The sequence below is a fragment of the Plecotus auritus genome, assembly GCF_963455305.1.
Source record: "Plecotus auritus genome assembly, chromosome: 4".
Lineage (NCBI taxonomy): Eukaryota > Metazoa > Chordata > Mammalia > Chiroptera > Vespertilionidae > Plecotus > Plecotus auritus.
Genome location: NC_137775.1, coordinates 105,695,874 through 105,714,016, shown reverse-complemented (window position 1 = coordinate 105,714,016; position 18,143 = coordinate 105,695,874). Strand labels below are relative to the sequence as shown.

Sequence of the window (18,143 nt, the reverse complement as noted above, 5' to 3'; positions counted from 1 at the left end):
AATGGGAATTAGAAACTATTTTCCTCAGCGATAATGGAAACCAGCACTGAAAAGCTGTGGGATGCAGTTAAAGCTATTCTGAAGACACATTGGAAACGGAAAAGGCTGCCAACCCATGTCCGCATACCTATCTCAATAGGGCAAAGAACAGTAAGAAATGAGAAGGAACAAAATAATAGAAGATAACGTCAGAAACCCATAAAATTGAAAGCTGTCAAGTTCAACAAAGCCAAAAGGAATTATTTAAAAACATTCATAGAATTTATAAGCCCTAAGAAGTCTGACTTGAGGGAAAAGAGAAAGCCGGACACGAAGACTCAACAGCAAGAATGAAAAGGCCGTTACCACACACACTGAGAGGGTAAAAGATGGCGCTGTGGACCACTCATGTCCACGAGGGCTTACACGAGTGAGCTGTGGGTCCGTCTGTTGGGGGTGCCATGTGGTGGGAGATGTGTGCGGATGGCAGACTGGAGCTGTAAGTTGGGAGGATGGGATGGTGGCTAGAGTAAGGTGATGGGAAGGTGGTGGTTTGGGTAATGACCCCGAGTGAGTGGGAAGGATACCTGTGGGTAGAGCAACAGCTGGGAGGAGAACAGAGCTCCTGTGATGGGGTGACAGAGAGCCTTTTGCCGGCATTAGTGTCTGGAAGGAAAGGAGACCAGCCCGGCAGTCGGATAGGAGTCTGTGAGCCAAGGAACACCAAGGGCAGGGTTTGGGCGCCTTGTGGGCAGCAGGGTGGCTGGCTTGTCGGCGGCGGCTGCACGGTCCAGTCCCATGGGACACAGGTCTGCACTTCAAGGACAGTGGGCGGCACGAACATGACACGCCCTTTCAGGCCACAGCGCAGCGACATCACAGAAAGGCAATGCTGGTCTAGGCCCATGAAGTCGTGAAGTGCAGAGAATTGCTTTCCGTGACAGTTCTAGGGACGTAGCCTGACTTGGTTCTGTGTTGACTCGGGAGCGCTGACTTAGAACAATTGGAAGCATGTTCATGATGCTCTCACGTTGGTCCGCGTGTGACTGCTAAATACCTCAGACAGACACTGACATGTGAGTCCTGGACAGCAGCTCCATCTCATCAAAGGCTCCCCGCACACCCCTGTGCATTGCTCAGTTTAACTTGTCTGTTTTCAATTTATTTTCCAGGACACGCAGCACAAAGTTGCTTCGGCTCATTGACCTGGACTTTTCATTCACATTCTCTTTCTTGGATCTGCCACCAGTAAATGAATATGACATGTACATCAGAAACTTTGGGAGAAAAAACACCAAGCAGGTTAGTACAGCAGGTACTAGACTGCGCGACAAAACGCCAGGAAAGCACGAGGCAGCTTGGTGCTATGCTCTGGACCTTGAGGGCTGGGAATGTGCGAAGGAGGAGGAGGGAGGGAGAAGGGCCCCTCCCTCACCACCTGGTGCCTGTGAACCTGAATGGTGTGCAGGGGTCCACAGAGGCCCACACGCAATGGCGGCTCCCACGCTCTCAGTGTAGCTGCGTGGGGAGCAGAATGTCCCCTGGATCCCTTGCTCGGGTCCCAGTGAGGGTGTGACTGTCACAGTGCAGGGTCTCCAAGTGCTGTGCACCCAGTGATTCCCAAGCTCCCCCTGAAGTGATTCACCTTCGTCCCATCCTTTCTGTTCCATTGCACCTCCCCCTGTACGCCCTGACTCTGTCACTTGGCTGTGTGCCGCTCTCACTGTGCCAGGCCCCCTCACCTGCCTGTGTTTTCTCTGTCACCTAGCCCAGCCCTCCTGTCACACATGTGTTCCTCAATGTTCATGGCCTGGTTTGAGGCCTGATGTGAAGCCTTCCCTCATGACTTACACTGAACTCTCTTATTTCAAAGTTGCCACCCTCCATGCCATACTGCTTTGGACTCCCCTGTTGTGCTTGTAGTCACTAATTCTGTGATAGTGCAACTTCCAAAAGTTGAAGGCAGGGATTGCTTCTTGCATTTTTCTTATGTCCCGTTAGTGCCATTGGGTACATGCGCTGGGTCCATTCAGTTGGTGACAGTCTCTCAATAGGAGGAGGTCATGGGATGGCCCTCCAGAAGCTGCTGGATGAGTCCTGCTCCAACCTTGAGTCGATGGTCCAACTTCTCTCCCCTTTTCTCATCTCAGAGCTGCTAGCAACGAAACTCTTTACTGAAGCGCACACCAGTTTTGCTGTTGCTAATCCTGATCCAGGATATTTCCCACTGATATTTACAGAGAGTGGAAGGAGAGGGGGAGAGAGAAACATTGATGTGAGAGAGACACATCAATTGGTTACCTCCTGCACGTGTCCCGACCAGGGCCTGGGATTGAGCCTGCAACCAAGGTATGTGCCCTTGACTGGATTCAAACCCGGGACCCTTCAGTCCGTGGGCTGACGCTCCATCCACTGAGCCAAACTGCTGGGGCTGCACATTCCTTTTTGAAATAAAAGATTGCCTTTGGTTTGCAAAGTCAGTATGTTCTTAAAAAATAGATGTTGGTGGGCTCCTCAGTAATTTTTTATACCAAAGCTGAATTGTTTGATGTGACTTTTAAAAAACACTTTAGAAAATCAAGCCTATTAAACACAGCAAACATTTAAGACCCAAACTGTCTTTGCTTGATGGTTATTTATGCCATGATCCTTGTTCTTGACAAAAGCAAGAAGACTGCCATTGATAACCAAGATTTTTCTTTTCAGCAATGAGACATTGCTCTGAGGTGGAGTGCTAACGGCAGCCCTTTGTTTTTAAGGCGTACGTCCAGTGCAATGAAGGGAATGTGGAGCGAGATGTCCAGACAGAGGAGATGGAGACCAGGGAGGCATGGACCCAGCACCCTGGGGAAGGCGCGGCCGTGTCGGGCGGTAAGCAGCTCTCAGCGGCTCCCCTGAGAGCCGGGCTCTTCGAGTTGCCTCTGTGCTATGCTCATTGCATTTCTTGTTCTTTCTCCTTCTGTCTTTCTCTTGGGGGTGGTTGTTCATACCTGACTGCGTGCCACGCCCTATTTGTGGGGCAAACCAGCAGCCTGAGCACCAGCTGGGGCCGGTCAGCAGGGCAGAGTCCACCTCCAAACATGCAGCTTCGTGATGGGCTTCTGAGCGTGCTTTGCTTTTAACTTGGGATAATCTGTTCTCCTTAATAGAGATTTGTTTTTAATTTTTAAAACAAATTCTTTTTCATTGATTTTTAGAGAGAGAGAAAAGGAGAGGGGTAGAGAGAGAGAAACATTGATGAGAGGGAAACATCATCGATTATCACTCAGCTGCCTCCTGCACACCCCTATTGGGGATCGAACCCGCAACCCGGGCATGTGACGCAAATGGGAATTGAACCGTGACCTCTTGATTCACAGGTCAATGCTCAATCGGCTGGGCAATAGAGATTTTATACAATAGTGTGGTTGCCAGATATGTTGCATCAATATAGATGGCAGGTCCCAGAGGAGTGTTCCACCTTCATGCTTTCTTCCGTGATCCATGTACTCAGTGTCACCTTCCCTGTTGCAGCTTATTCTGAGGAAGCCTCACCCTAGGAAATCAGGCATGGACGTGTGACACTCACATTATAATTGATGCCGTTAGCTACAGGGGTGGGCAAAGGCAGGTTTACAGTTGTGAGTACGCAAAACAGTTTCTTATATTATTGCTTATTGATGATTGGATTATTTGTATTACAACTGTCAATCTACTTTTGTCCACCTGTGTTTTCCTTATTGTCTTTAAGTAGGGTTCCGTTCACAGACTTTATGTAAAACAAGATGCCATTGGTTTTCTAAATTACGTGTATTGGGGACTGCAGTCCATGAGGTTATGAGTTTCAGGTGAGCGGTGCTATGACCTAGCACCTGTGTGCTCATCGCCTGAGCCTCCCTCCATCAGGTGCAGTTTACAGTAGATCCAGAGTGAACGTGAACTTTCTGAGCTCCGCTTCCAGCTTCCTAACGTTCATGTGACCTCTGCCCTCTGACATGGCTGCGTGGCTGCTTAGAGCCCACCCGGTGGTCTTCTGTGACTCTTTAGGGAGTGAGAGCAGAGAGCCCTCGGATGCAGCGGCTGTGCCCAAGGTGGACACGCTGAGACTGTCCAGCTTCCTCCGGGCGGCCTGCCAGGTAGGTGCCTGAGACGTGGCCGTCACGCGGGTCACCACCAGCTAAGATAAACACAGACTGAAAAACACAGATGAAGTTGGCAAGGCAGACATACCTCTCGAGTATTTGAAACCAAGAAACTTGGGACTTTTAAACTGAGCATGGGAACTTGAAGCGGCATGCAGAGACAGGGAGCACATGGAGAACTCGTGGCGCCTCCGCAGTTGCAGGTCGCGGCCACTGTCTCCTCTGAGCCCCCACAGACCCTCCCCGCTCACACGCCCCCATGAGCCTCTGTGCGTCTCTAAAGAAAAGGACCCACATTCCTACTCTTTCGAGTGTCCTCAAGGAGGGAGTCTGTGTTCACGGTCCCACCGCACCTCCATTTGTGTAAAGCAGCTTGCATGGGGCTCAGTCTGGTCTGCCCGCTGTTCTCCCTCCAGCTAGTCCTGCTTCCACACACTGAGCGGATGGCTCTCCTTGGTGTGCGTCTTGGGAGACTGAGGGGAGCTGGCAGCGCAGGGCGGAGTGGCAGGAGGCTGGGGCAGGCGGTGAGGACGTTGGGGATCGCAGTGACTGGCTCACTGCGCCTCCTGGGTCCTCGTAGTGCAGGGAGAATGCCTAGGCCTTAGGGGGCCTGCACTTAACGTGTCCTCGTCCTGTTACTTTAGCAGAATCTCTGCCATAAACAATGGCATGTGCCCTGAAATCCCAGCTTCCTGAGGGGTCGTTCCCCTGCTGTGCCCACATGACCGTGTCCTTGCACCTTGTCGCTTCCGTGGTGCCTGGTGGGGAGCAGCTCCTGTAAGGCGTGGGTGAGAGGCGTGGGCAGCGTGTTGATCAGGGCACTCACTGTCTTTGGAAGGTGGTTGCAGTTTTGCTGGAAGAGGACCGCGTGGCAGCTACCCCCAGCCGGGACCCCGGGGCCCAGGACAGCACCCTGCCCCTCAGCGACAGCGCCTGGCAGCTGAACACCAGCCTGCCCTTCCTCCAGCGTAAGAGCCTCCTGCTGGTGCCTAAGTGGAAGCACGCGTGACACTGATGTCGCGCCGCCCGTGTGATGTGAGGTGCAGCTGTGTGGAGCTCAGCCTGTAGCTCCGCCGCCCCGAGTGCGTGCGGGTGGGACAGGCACGCTCCTGAGACAATGGGGCCGCGGAGTGTTGTGTGCGTGTTTGCATAGGAAACACGCCGCGCCCAGGGCCCACCCCTACTCAGTCCAGAGCCAGCAGAGCAGCGCGCGCTGAGAGGCCGAGCGACCTGGCGCGGGTCTCAGCAGCTCAGCCTGCGCCGCTCCATAGACCCACAGGTAGCCCGTGGTCTCAAAGCCTGAAACGCCGTTTGTAATCATTCAGATCAGTTTTAAAAACTGCATTTGTGCAGTCCAGTCAGTGCCTGAGGCTGCTCTGCTGTGAAACGGTGGCTGCAGGTGGCCGCGCAGGAGGGCGCAGTGGCGTGCAGTGAGGGTTCTTCTGTCGTTCGCTGTGTGGGCGTTTCACATGAACAAAAATGGCATTTTAGCTTAAAAAAGCTTGTGTTTTTGGGGGGTGTTTTTATTTTTAAAAGATAAGAGTTATCCTGTCAGGAAATAGTAAATCACTGTATCTGTGGAATTCAAAACACAGGTGTGCACGCACCACACCACCTCTTCTCCCGGAGTGGCCCAGTGACGCACCCCAAGGCCTGGAGGTGCTTGTCCAAGGGCCACAGGCACAGAGTCCCTCGTGGGGGACACAAGCGTGCGTGTCCTCACAGGACTGGCCTCTGGAGGGCGTAGGAGACCTTCCTGAGGACGGAGGGTGTCCTTGTTGGTTTGCATTTTGGTAAAATGAATTCTGAGGTGACAGAGGAAGTGAGGTTGGATGACAGGTGTCTGAGGCTTGCTGGTCACACCTGTGAGCCGAGGCCTCAGACGGAGTGATGCTTCCGCCGTCCAGGAATGCTCGCCCGCACAGCAGAGTGGCGCCAGCAGGCTGCTCCCCATTCCTGCATTGGCCCATGTGCATCGTGTGACCAGTGTCCCGGGTCCTGGTGAGAGTCAGCGGTGGACAGAAACCCTTGTGGGTCAGACTAGGAACTTGCTAAATGAGTGACGTGCGCAGTAGATTGAATGGGGCAAGCTCTTGGGAGAAAAACAAAGGGGGCAGGGCCTCCAGTGGAGCAGCGTGGTGGTGTGACACCTCAGGGGACTCCAGGGCCCACTGAGGTGGCCTGGCTCCAGGCTGTGTTGTACCAAGTTTGAAGGATCACTTTTTAGCAAAACCACACGACAACTTAGACAGTTTTCTTGTAGAGCTGTGGCCATTGGCCAACCCACATTTTAGGCATGTGGAGATTCGAAAGGACCATGTCTGTTTCTTCACTAAGCTGAAATGCATTCACATATTTGTAAGTGTGTTAGTTTAACCTGGTTCTGGCAGACCACTCAAATGCTGCAGCACTTTCCTTATTCTGTCCCCAGATCGGAAAGTGTCCAGCTTGCATGCCTCTCCAGCACGGAGGCAGGTGGTGGTGTCCGTTCATGGGCTTCCTGGCCAGGCCTGCGCGCCCCCGCTGGACCGAAGGCACCTGCTCTGCGTGTGGGACATCTGGCAGCCCTCGGGGCCGCAGAAGGTCCTGGTGTGTGAGTCGCAGGTATAACTGGGGAACAGGGCAGGCAGGTGGGCGCAGTGCTGGGCACAGGGAACAGGAGAGTGGGGCTTGTAAGGCCCTTTCTCTTTCCTCCCGGCCTCCTTCAGCTGTCTGTGCAGCTGTGACAGGACATGGGCGGGTCTGTTTTGACTCTAAAAATTGTAAGTTCAGAGGAAACCCACAGTGTGAAGCCTGGTTAGCACACCTGTTAGTCCATGGGAATTGGGTATCAGGGCTCCAGGCTGAGTGGACACACGGTCCCTGGGCATGGCTCTGGTTCAAAGTGGACTTGTTGCTTGTGCTGTCTGGGTCCTGGACATGGTAGAGGTTTCTTAATTGCTTGAGATTCCAGTCTGTAGTCTCATGCATTTCCTGGCCCCTGGTTCACAGGCCGTGGTCTGGTGGCCACGCAGTTCACCCTGTTTACATGCTCCTTGACCTCAGAATCATTGATTCCACCAAAACTGTAGAGAACAATAACTTTTACTGGTGTCAGTGTTGTGGCTTAAAGATAACTTTTGGTGATGCAGGCTATAAATGGAGAGACAGAAGTTGGCTTTGCTGATGGGGCTGAGTGGGGCCTGGCGCACACTGAGAAAGCCGACACAGACATGCCCCAGTCCTGCTTTGTGTCACACGGCTTCTCGGGGAGGCCCCAGGCGCTGTGGCAGCAGAGCTCTCTGTCCTCCCAGGTCACCTGTTGCTGCCTGAGCCCCTTCAAGGCCTTCCTGCTGTTTGCTGGAACCGTGCATGGCTCGGTCATCGTGTGGGACCTGAGAGAAGACTCTCGGATGCATCGTTATGTGAAACTGAGTGACTGCTTTTGGACATTCAGGACAGCAACGTTTTCCACTGGTCAGTGAGGCCCACCTGCCTTTAGGCGTCTCTAGACGAGCATGACGGACTCCAGGAATGTCTGAATGTCTTGGCATTTATTGTTCAGGTTACCCCAGAGGATGTGGTCTGACCTATGAGCAAAAGAGGCCTTTGACAAAAAGGGAAACAAAAATGCCTTCAGGCATGGTTAGCCCTTGGCCAGCAGATTATAACGTCTTTCTTGTTAATGTGTGGATTCCAAATCTTTAGTGAGATGATGTTTCTAGTTTTAAATTAGCTTAAGGCGTGTTGGTATGTCTGCTCCTGGCTTAGTTACCTCCACCAGGGGGGACAAGAGGAACTGGAACAACAGGACCTGCAGCATCCTTGGTTGGACCCCAAGAATCTTCATGCCAGGCAGCTATAACTGCAATAATAACCATGACCACATAAAGCAGCCGTGGGCAAACTACGGCCCGTGGGCCGGATCTGGCCCGTTCAGCTGTTCTATTCGGCCCGCGGAGCCGAAAGAGCGGAGGGTTCTCTTGCTCTCCCCTCCGCTCCTTTACTTTGAATTTATATTAGTTCACACAAACACTCCATCCATGCTTTTGTTCCGGCCCTCCGGTCCATTTTAAGAACCCATTGTGGCCCTCGAGTCAAAAATTTTGCCCACCCCTGAAAAGCAACCACAGCCAATCAGCACAGCCACCACTACCAACCAACACCAACCAACAGAGCCACAACCAACCAACACAATCACACAACCACCACCAACCAACACAGCCACAACCAAACAACCACAACCAACCACAGCCACAACCAACCAACACAGCCACAACCACACAACCAAAACCAGCCAACACAGCCACAACCACACAACCACAACCAGCCAACACAGCCACAACCAACCAGCCACAACCAACCAACACAGCCACCAACACGGCCACAAACAAACAGCCACAACCATGCAACCACAACCAAAAAACCACAGCCAAGCAACCACAGCTAACCAGCTACAGCCACAATCAACTATAACCAAACAACACAGCCACAAGCAACCATAGCCAAACACCCACAACCACGAACAACCAACCATAGCCACAGGAAAACAAACACAACTACAATCAAAACCAACCAGTCACCCAGCAGCCCCCCCACCACTTGGCAGAGGCTCGTGTCTGGGCTCATTCCAGTGCTCCCCAGGCGTTGTGTTCACTGCCGCCTCACCCTCCACCTGGCTGCTCAGAGACGAGGACTGTCCACTCACAGGACCTCACCCCATTGTCTTCACTCTCACTTGCCCCCACCCTGACGCACCCCCATCCACATTGGGTGTTGCGTCTTCCCTTTCCCACCATCGCTGGTCAGTTCTCTGTCTCTGTGTCTGACTTGTCCAGATGTAAGGCCCGAGGGCCATAGGAGCACGCACCCTCGCGTCTGGCGTCTCCCCTTGTGCAGGTATCAGTGGCTCCCTTGTGCTCTTGTGAGTTCCCAGTTCCGCTCCCTCTGCTGGAAACACCAGGCGCTTGGTCGGCTAACTTGGGTCCACACACTCACACCACGTTGCCTCCCCACAGGCACCCTGGGTGTCGGCACTGGGCGGCGCAGCCATCAGTGTTTCAGCCTCCCACTGTCATTCTCACGGTGGCTCTCGGATGAAAACGGGGTGTGGAGCGCCTCAGGTGCTCTCTTGCTTTCTGTCTGAGCCGCGTCTATTCAGGTCTGTTACACATTTTACAACGGATTCATTGCTTTCTCACTGCGGAGTTGTAAGGGTTCTTTGTACATTCTGGGCACCAGCCCTTCATCAGATGTGTCTTTACAAGTATTTCCTCCTGCCAGGGCTTATCTTCTCATTCTCTCACACTCCTTTTCCTGACCAGCCCTCTAGGGAATTTCAGCACCACACATGCATGGCTTGCTTATCTTACTGTATGTGTGTCTGTGTTTTATACATAAAAAGAGCAAGTATTGTTTTTTGGTCTCCCAACAACCAATTTTTGCTCCTTTGGGGGTGATATCTCTAAAATTGAGAATGTGTGAGTCTGTAGCAGGGGTGGGGAACCTTTGGCTTGTGGGCCGTATAAGGCCCGCAAAATCATTGGGCCAGCCCTGCCAAGGCATTAAATGTTTGACCCAATATAGCAGCTAATTTTTAAGTTGACAATTTTGTATGGCCCACAGATGACGTTATAAAACCCAAATGGCCCTTGGCTGAAAAAGGATCCCCACCCCTGGTCTGTAGGCTCCTCGTGGGTTTGATGCTGTTGGAATAGATACCTTTCCAATGTGCTGCCCATGTTACTGACTAACCTCTGAGTTCACCACCACATCCTGTCCCTAAACCTACGAGGCTTCAGTGGGCTCGGGGAGTGAGGGGCCCATGGACCTCAGTAGAAGCCCGAGCCGTGTCCTGGCACCACCTGCGTCCTGCCCATCGGCTCCAGACCTGTCGTTTATGCGTCATCTTTCCTGAGCTCAGCCCCAACTCTCGCTTCATTTCTTGCTGGTTTTTTAAAAAAAATTATGAGTTTCTGATTCCAGGCGTGTCTGTGTGTGTTTGCTTTACATGTTTTTCAGGGTTGAGAGGCAGGATAGAGTGTGGGGTTCTGTTTCCTGCCTGTTTCCAGGGGAGAATTTTCATCAGTGGAAATGCTTTGCCTACATTTTTACAGGAGCCCTTGTGGACTTTGGTTGTTTCCCCTTGACATTGTGTAGGCCGGGGCTTAGCACAGGTGTCAGGGTCTGACGGGGTTGGGGCGAGTCTGCCCGGACTCCCTTCCATGGCCGCCTCTGTGGCCCCTCCCTCCCGAAGCAGTGGCTCCAGGCGGCCCTGCGCTGCGTCTCTCCAGCCCTCCCATCGGGTGGCTGCCCTGGGAGCTGAGCTGTCTCTCTGGTCTCCATCCATCCTTGAGACCCCTTCCCCCCGGAAGGGCGTCCCGGGGCCCTCCACCCGCAGACGGGACGTCCCGTTCCTCTCACAGGTGGCTGGGGGCTGTGGTCTCTGCTCCGTGGTCATGCGGAAGGCAGTGGAACCTCAGCCGTGGTCCCCATGGGGAGCATGTGTCCCAGAAGCACCTGTGTTCCCCCACCCGATGGCACTATGTCTAACTTACTGCTCCCTGGGCGCCTGCACTTCCCCAGATGGTGTCCTCACCCCTGTGAACCACTGCAGCCCTCTGCGGGCCATCGAGCCTGTCTCGGCATCTGGCCACAAGAAACAGAGTTTTGTCCTCTCGCCCTTTTCTGCCCAGGAAGGTACGTGATCCTTCACCGCCCAAGAACCCTGAACTCAGGTGATGCCTACGCTCCTCGCTGAGCCATTTCTCTCTCTCTCTCTCTGTTAGAAATGTCGGGTTTGTCATTCCACATCGCTTCCTTGGACGAGAGTGGGGTTCTCAACGTGTGGGTGAGTGGAGCACATGGGCACTGCGCCCCTGCATTCCCAGGTTTTGGGAGCAGAGTGTGTGGTTGTCAGGGACGAGGGTAAAGGATGTGCAGATGCTCTGAGGTGCTGGCCCAACGTCAGGGAGGGGCCGAGGGCGGGAGGGGCTGGAGCTTCACAGGGATTATTCTGAAGCGAGGCTGCTCTGTCTGGAGCAGCTACACTTTTAGCACCCGCTACAGCTGGTGTCTCCGTTAGACCTGTGCTGTGCTAGATGGCTCTCTCATGGTAAAATGTGCTCATGCTCATCTCAATATTCTGTTTTTAGGTGGTTGTTGAATTACCAAAGGCAGATCTTGCAGGCTCGATAAGTGACTTAGGTAACTATTAAATGAAAAATGAGTTTCCATCAATGTTTGCTGAAACGAATAGATTAAAGATAGCATTAACTACTTTGAAAATAAGTAGTTGGCTACCTGTAAAATGAACATTAAGGTCATGTATCTTATAACCTTATCGGCCATTGAATGGGCACCTCAGCTGCAGTGAGGAAAGGACGTGCGGCTGAGTGCTCGCAGCGAGGCCTAGTGAGTTCCCTTTATGTCTGGTCGGTGTCCCTCCGCTCCCTGTGTTGTGCGTCAGGGACCAGTGCTGGGTGGTTCCAAGCTCTGTCCCATGCATTAGATTAGGGGCCGGTCAGAGAGTGCCCACTGTGGTGGCAACCAGTCCTTCACTGATGAGCGTTCTCTGAGCAGCCTGGTCCCGTCCCAGGTGCCAGGAAACAGGTGAGTGGACAGGGAGTGCGGGCTGAGGGCTCACGTAGCTCAGGGGAGAAGGTGCTGCCGAGGGCACGCTCAGGCCTGGCTGGCTTCCCAGGGAAGGCGACACCTGGGAAAGTGGGACGCTGCCTCCCACCTGTGACGGCAGCGTTGGCAGTCTCTTTGCTGCATCTGCGGGTAGAGTTTATTTATGGACGCATTGAGGACAGTGCCTTGCCCAGAATTTGGGTTTCAAGCTGCAGTAATTACAAATGGGAGGATGGTATTGGGAATAGACAGGAAGCAAAGCCACTGCGTGGCTGAGGGGCAGGTTGTGGCCATGATGACGCTGAGGGAAGGCGTGGTGTGCGAGTGGTTGGGAGGAGGCAGAGGCGCAGAGGGGGTGCGCCAGGCCTCTGCAGCACCCTGCAGGGCCCATCACTCACTGTGCTGCTGTGAGGAGCGCGGGGGGACGCTGAGTGCTGGTTTTTATTCATTTGTCTTCTGCTCAGTGTGCTGCCTGATTCTGTCTGATCAGGTCTGAAAGGCAAGGGCTTCCAGACCGTGCTCACCAGTCCTTTCCCAAGGCTCTGACTGTAGACCCTGATTTCTTGGCTGAGCGCCGAGGGCCTTGCAGGAGCCGCACCTGCACCCGGGGGCTTCCTGCCTTCTGGTCTGTCCCCTGACGCAGGTGTGCAGCAGTGAAGCATGATTCCAGAGACCGGGTTGCTTGTCCTCAGAGGCACATCTGTTCCTCGTCTCCCTGCTTTTAGGGCTAATCCCTGGAGGGAGGATAAAGCTGGTGCACAGCTCTGTGACTCGGCTGAGCGACAGGTAAGTGCCCCCGGGAGGCAGCCCCGCAGCACAGGCCCGTGTCCCACACGGGGAGGCAACATAGATGATGGCTGAATGCCTGGTCATTCATGAGTTAGTGTAAAGGCACATCACAAACGGAGAGCCAACTGCTTTTCTTTGGTTAAAATGTTGTCCATCTTATAAATTGGTGCTATTTGACTATTTTTCATTCAGTGTTAATACAACCATGAAGTTAAGTAGGACTGGAAACATTGACATGGAAGTTTAACTGAGAAGTTTAGATTTCTGTTTTTACTCATATGACTTATTATGACCCAGAAGTTCTTATTAAGCATACAGATATCGTTTGCAGTATTTATGTTCCATGTTAATATATTTCTGGAAGAAATCTTCTCTTGCCCTTGGCTGCAGTCAGGGGCCACCTATCAGCATGAGGTTTCCCATGAAAGATGCTGATGCCAGCCCGATCCTCGCCATCAGACAGAACACCTGGGCGTTCAGAAGGGGCAGCTTCGCGACTAGCTCGCCTGCAGTGCCTGTGCACGCACACAGGGACTCCGTTATGTTTAAGGAAGTCATCTAACTCGTTCGGAGCCAACCCCAGGCGATGCCTGGGCTGGTTGCAGACCCCAGTCTTTTGTGCCCACGGGTGGCCCCTGGGCTGGAGGGACCCCGGGCTCCTGTAAGGACGCAGACACATAGTTCCCATGGTTACTGAGGTGGGCTCCCTGTGTCACAGGAATAGCGCTCAGTGGGAGGGGTATTCATGGGGGTCCCCCAGGACCTGAGCCTGCAAAGGGGAGAGGCACAGACCTGGCCGCGAGGAGCAGGTAGCTGTCGCACAGATGCAGACAGCCCCCGGCCGGGAGTTCCAGAGTGTCCTTACCAGGTCCTGTGCCCTCTCTCCTGTTCGTCCCTGAACTCATGAGTCTGAGGAGGGAGTGACCCTGGGTGGCGGCATGTCTCCTTGTCCACTGTGGGTATGGCACATGCATGACTCGCTCTATGGGGACATGCACATGCGTGTGGGAGCTCAGAGCGACAGGGGGGTGGGGGGGGTGAATGGTGACTTCTCGGAGAGGTGACCCTGAGATGGGAGGTGGACCAGGAGCGTCTGGCCAGCAGGAGCAGGACATGGAGGCTGGGGTATGAAGCCACGAGAAAGTCAGGGCGGGGCCAGGAGGCTTGCTGCCAGAGAAGGATGAGCCAGTGTGTGCTGTGTGAGGGTTCCCACGGTCCTCCATTCCTGATGGCAATGGGAGCTGTTCGGGACTTAGAAGGAAAGTGGAGCAGAGGCGGGGACTGGAGCGGAGACGCCGGGGCTGTGGCAGGGGTCGGTGTGAAGGTCAGGGTTGGGGCCGGCCGGCCGCCGTGGGGATGAGGGTGCCTTCAGTGAAGGTTCTAGGACAGTGGTTCTCAGCCTTTTTAATGCCGCGACCCTTTAATACAGTTCCTCATGTTGTGGTGACCCCCAACCATAAAATTATTTTCGTTGCTACTTCTTAACTGTAATTTTGCTACTGTTATGAATCGTAATGTAAATATCTGTGTTTTCTGATGGTCTTAGGCTCTACAGCAGCGGTTCTCAACCTGTGGGTCGCGACAGGTTGAGAACCGCTAGCAGGGTCACCTAAGACCATCGGAAAACATTACAATTCATAACAGTAGCAAAATTACAGTTATGAAGTAGCAACGAAAATACTTTTATGGTTGGGGGTCACCACACATGAGGAACTGTATTAAAGGGTCGCGGCATTAGAAAGGTTGAGAACCATTGTTCTAGGAGGTGAGAGGGAGGCCCTGCCCTCGCCAGTGCCTGGCTCGGGGTCCAGGTCCCACACAGATGAGGAGTGTAGTGGAGGCAGGATCTGGGCATCCAGGAGGGCTCAGCTCTGCTCTGGGAGTGACAGGTGACAGTTGCAGTCCTGAGTGTGGGTGAGAGGGGCAGTGGCCAGATTGCTGCTTCTGGCTCTGGCAGAGCGGTTTCTGCTGTTACAACTGTGCACACAAGTCTTTAAATGAGAGGAACGGCTGCCAGTGCCAGGTCCAGGGTGGAGGTTGGAACCAGGGACAGCCCGTGTGCGTGTGCATGTGCATGTGTGTATGTGCGTGTGTGTGTGTGTGTGTAGGAGGCTGGGCCCCACTGCTGCTGTGGCTCCACCCATGCCCGGGCTGTGTGCTGCCGGCTTGCCTGAGGCTTGAAGGTGGGGCTGGACCCCGCACAGCACTGGGGTCCTGGTCCCTTCATGAGAGAGAAACCCAGAAAGCCCGCCCCAGTCCAGGAGATGGAGGAGGAGAAGACTGGAAACCCCATGCTCGGGTCTGCAGCTGAGCCGTCAGCATCACAGGCCTGATCAGTGCAGCGGAAGGAGAGAGTACAGACCCTGTGCATAGCCCGCGGGTGTGCATGCAGAGATAATGGCGCCATCTGAGAGAGTTCTAGAAGTGAGGTTTACCTGTGAGATTGAAAGGACGTGAATGTTAAGTAGCATGGCATGTGAGATGTATCTGAGGAAATGCTCCAGAGCACAGAAACAGAAACGGGAGCAGTCACAGGACATGTGTGACAGGGACGCGTGTGCTGCGCCGGCATCGTCCTCCATTTCCAGCCGTTCGCTCACCTCTGCTGTCTCTTCCAGCCTTTCCCACAAAGGCGACGGATGCTGGGGAGCCGCGCAAACACTGAATGTTAAATTTTTGCCTTCAGATCCTAATCACTTTATTGTCGGCACCAACATGGTGAGGAATATTCTAAACTTCATTCTGGAACTCTTCTTCTTTCCTGGAGTTGCTTGATAAATATCGTCACTAAAGATGGATTCACTGTTTGCTTTTACAATGTTGCTTAAGTTGTTCGAGAAGACTAGCTTTCCCCTGCCTTGTACTTACTTTACCCCTTCGCTTTGGTCACTGTTGTGTTTTTATTACCAGGGTTTTGTAGGCCATGGCTCCAGGCAGGATCTGAGGGTATTTCCCAAATCCTTCAAACCCCAGCAGCGTGGCTTGCGGCCGGTGAAGGTGACCGTGGTTGACTTCTCGCCCTTCGGAGAGCCGGCGTTCTTGGTGAGAATCTGTGTTTAAGGCGCCAGTTCCATTTGGGCAGCAAAGCCCTTGCAGGGACGGATCGGCTTTTAGCGTCGACCATTTACTGTGCCTCAGTCCCCGCAGGCTGGCAGGGTGTCCGCACGTGTCCCCACGAGGTTTCCTGAAAGTCCCTCCCAGCTGTGCAGGTCATCACATGGCTGCTGTAGACCTTCTTGAAACTTTGTATTCTGACCTAGTCTCTGTGTTACAGAGAACTTCCAGGAGCAGCAGGGGGTCCCTGTCTGCCTGTCACTTGGGTGCCCCACAGGCACACCCTTGCCTCCCCACTCCGCCCTCTCCTGCAGGTGCACTTAGTCCTGCAATCATCCCAGAGGCACAGACAGGACTCCCACCCTCAGGGGCTGAGTGAGGGTTGCTCTTGTGGCCACAGAACCGCCTCCTCAGGAAGCCAGTGTTGTGCGCCCACCTGCCCTGTGGGTGTGGCTGCAGCAACCTCCTGGGCATGCATCTCACCAGCTAGTGCGTCTCCTCAGTCTCTAACAGCCTTCACGTCTTTGAAAGGCACACGGTGCCCTTAGTTGGAGTGTGTGATGTTTCCTCACAGTTAGATTCAGGTTTTGCATCTTCGCCCATTGATGTGCCTGGGTGAGGTGGAAACAGCACTGAGGAGGCGCTGTCTTCCCTTTCTGATAATGAACATTCCCCGGGGGGACAAGGGATGCTCTGCCAGGCTCCTACCATTCATCACCTCCCCACCTGCACCCTCCCCACCTGCACCCTCCCCACCTGCGCCTTCCCCACCTGCACCCTCCCCACCATACCCTCCCCACCTGCGCCCTCCCCACCTGTGCCCTCCCCACCTGTGCCCTCCCTACCTGCACCCTCAAGTCCTCACCTGCACCCATCCCCACCTCATACCCCCTCACCTGCACCCTCTCCACCTGTGCCCTCCCTACCTGCACTCTCAAGTCCTCACCTGCACCCATCCCCACCTCATACCCCCTCACCTGCACCCTCCCCACCTGTGCCCTCCCTACCTGCACCCTCCCCACCTGCACCCTCCCCACCTGCGCCCTCCCTACCTGCACCCTCCCCACCTGCGCCCACCCCACCTTTATCTTCCCCACCTGCACCCTCAGGTCCTTACCTGCACCCATCTCCACCTCATCCCCCCTCACCTGCGCCCTCCCCACCTGCACCCTCAGGTCCTCACCTGCACCTCCCCACCTGCACCCTCAGGTCCTCACCTGCGCCCTCCCCACTGCACCCTCCCAACCTGCGCCCTCCCCACCTGCGCCCTCAGGTCCTCACCTGCACCCTCCCCACCTGCAACCTCCTCACCTGCACCCTCCCCACCTGTGCCCTCTCCACCTGCACCCTCCCCACCTGCACCCTCCCCACCTGCACCCTCCTCACCTGCACCCTCCTCACCTGCACCCTCCCCACCTGCGCCCTCCCCACCTGCGCCCTCAGGTCCTCACCTGCACCCTCCCCACCTGCACCCTCCCCACCTGCACCCTCCTCACCTGCACCCTCAGGTCTTCACCTGCACCCTCCCCACCTGCACCCTCCTCACCTGCACCCTCCTCACCTGCACCCTCCCCACCTGCGCCCTCCCACCTGCGCCCTCAGGTCTTCACCTGCACCCTCCCCACCTGCACTCTCCCCACCTGTACCCTCCCCACCTGCACCCTCCTCACCTGCACCCTCCCCACCTGCACCCTCAGGTCCTCACTTGCCCCCATCCCCACCTCATCCCCCCTCACCTGCCTCCATCCTCACCTCATCCCTCCTCACCTGCAACCCTTCTCATCTGCACCCATTCTATCCTGCAGCCTCAGGTCCTCACCTGCACCCATCCTTACCTGCACCCATCCTCACCTGCACCCATACCCACCTCATCTCTCCTCACCTGCGCCCCTCCACACCTGCACCCTCCTCACCTGCACCCTCAGGTCCTCTCCTGCATCCATCTTCACCTGTACCCTCACTTCTGCATCTGTGTCCTCACATTCTTACCTGCATCCATTCATGATCCTTGCTGGCATCTGTTGTCAGGGTGATTTCAGATGGTGGCTTTGCATCCTGTTGTTAATTCCATGTTTACTAGTTTGCTGTCTGTCTTTTCTACTATGTAGGAGTAAATGTAAATATGTATGTTAGTCGTGTATGTAGGCATGTTTGTTGGCATGTATGTGTTATGTAAGTGTGGGGACATGGCTCCTTACTCTCCTCAGTGGCTTACAGCCATTTGCTGCCTCTGTTCTGCTCAGAGCATCCCTGGGGGGTCCTTGGAACTGATTCTTTGCTCTCTGACATCATTCTGTGAGCACTTTTTTGCTTTCTGGTGAAGTAAACCCCTGGAGTCAGCCCTTTCTCCAGGGAGTCCTGGCTCCTGTTAGGAAAAAACACGTGGAAACCAAGATCCGGGCAGTGAGAAGTGCTCGCTGTACAGGACACTCCGACCCCAGGCCACGCCCGCGCAGGCCCCAGCAGGGAAGCCTGGCCCCTGGCGCCCTGATGCATGTCCACGAGTCAGCCCTTGAGTGCACTGAGCCTCGTGGGATGCTGGCTGTACCTCTGCCTTGGTTTGGACGGACTCAATATATAGAGTAAAAG

General features: G+C 54.5%; 1 protein-coding gene across 9 annotated transcripts in view; it reads left to right on the top strand.

Annotated features, from left to right (window-relative positions):
* The window catches only part of DYNC2I1 (dynein 2 intermediate chain 1), an 81,422-nt gene that overhangs the window by 43,129 nt on the left and 20,150 nt on the right, over nt 1-18,143 (top strand). For 5 of the 9 annotated variants that reach the window (XR_013960394.1, XM_080664434.1, XM_080664433.1 and 2 more), the window contains 12 exons: nt 1,152-1,281; nt 2,739-2,850; nt 4,006-4,094; nt 4,939-5,068; nt 6,532-6,704; nt 7,394-7,556; nt 10,665-10,778; nt 10,868-10,929; nt 11,234-11,285; nt 12,437-12,497; nt 15,119-15,218; nt 15,411-15,542. Coding sequence is in view for 4 of the 9 variants with exons in the window: in XM_080664434.1 (XP_080520560.1) it covers nt 1,152-1,281; nt 2,739-2,850; nt 4,006-4,094; nt 4,939-5,068; nt 6,532-6,704; nt 7,394-7,556; nt 10,665-10,778; nt 10,868-10,929; nt 11,234-11,285; nt 12,437-12,497; nt 15,119-15,218; nt 15,411-15,542 (1,318 nt within the window). In the remaining 5 variants the exon portion in view is untranslated. The remainder of the gene's footprint in view (nt 1-1,151; nt 1,282-2,738; nt 2,851-4,005; nt 4,095-4,938; nt 5,069-6,531; nt 6,705-7,393; nt 7,557-10,664; nt 10,779-10,867; nt 10,930-11,233; nt 11,286-12,436; nt 12,498-15,118; nt 15,219-15,410; nt 15,543-18,143) is intronic. The other 4 variants (XR_013960393.1, XR_013960395.1, XR_013960396.1 and 1 more) reach the window with 2 other exon arrangements.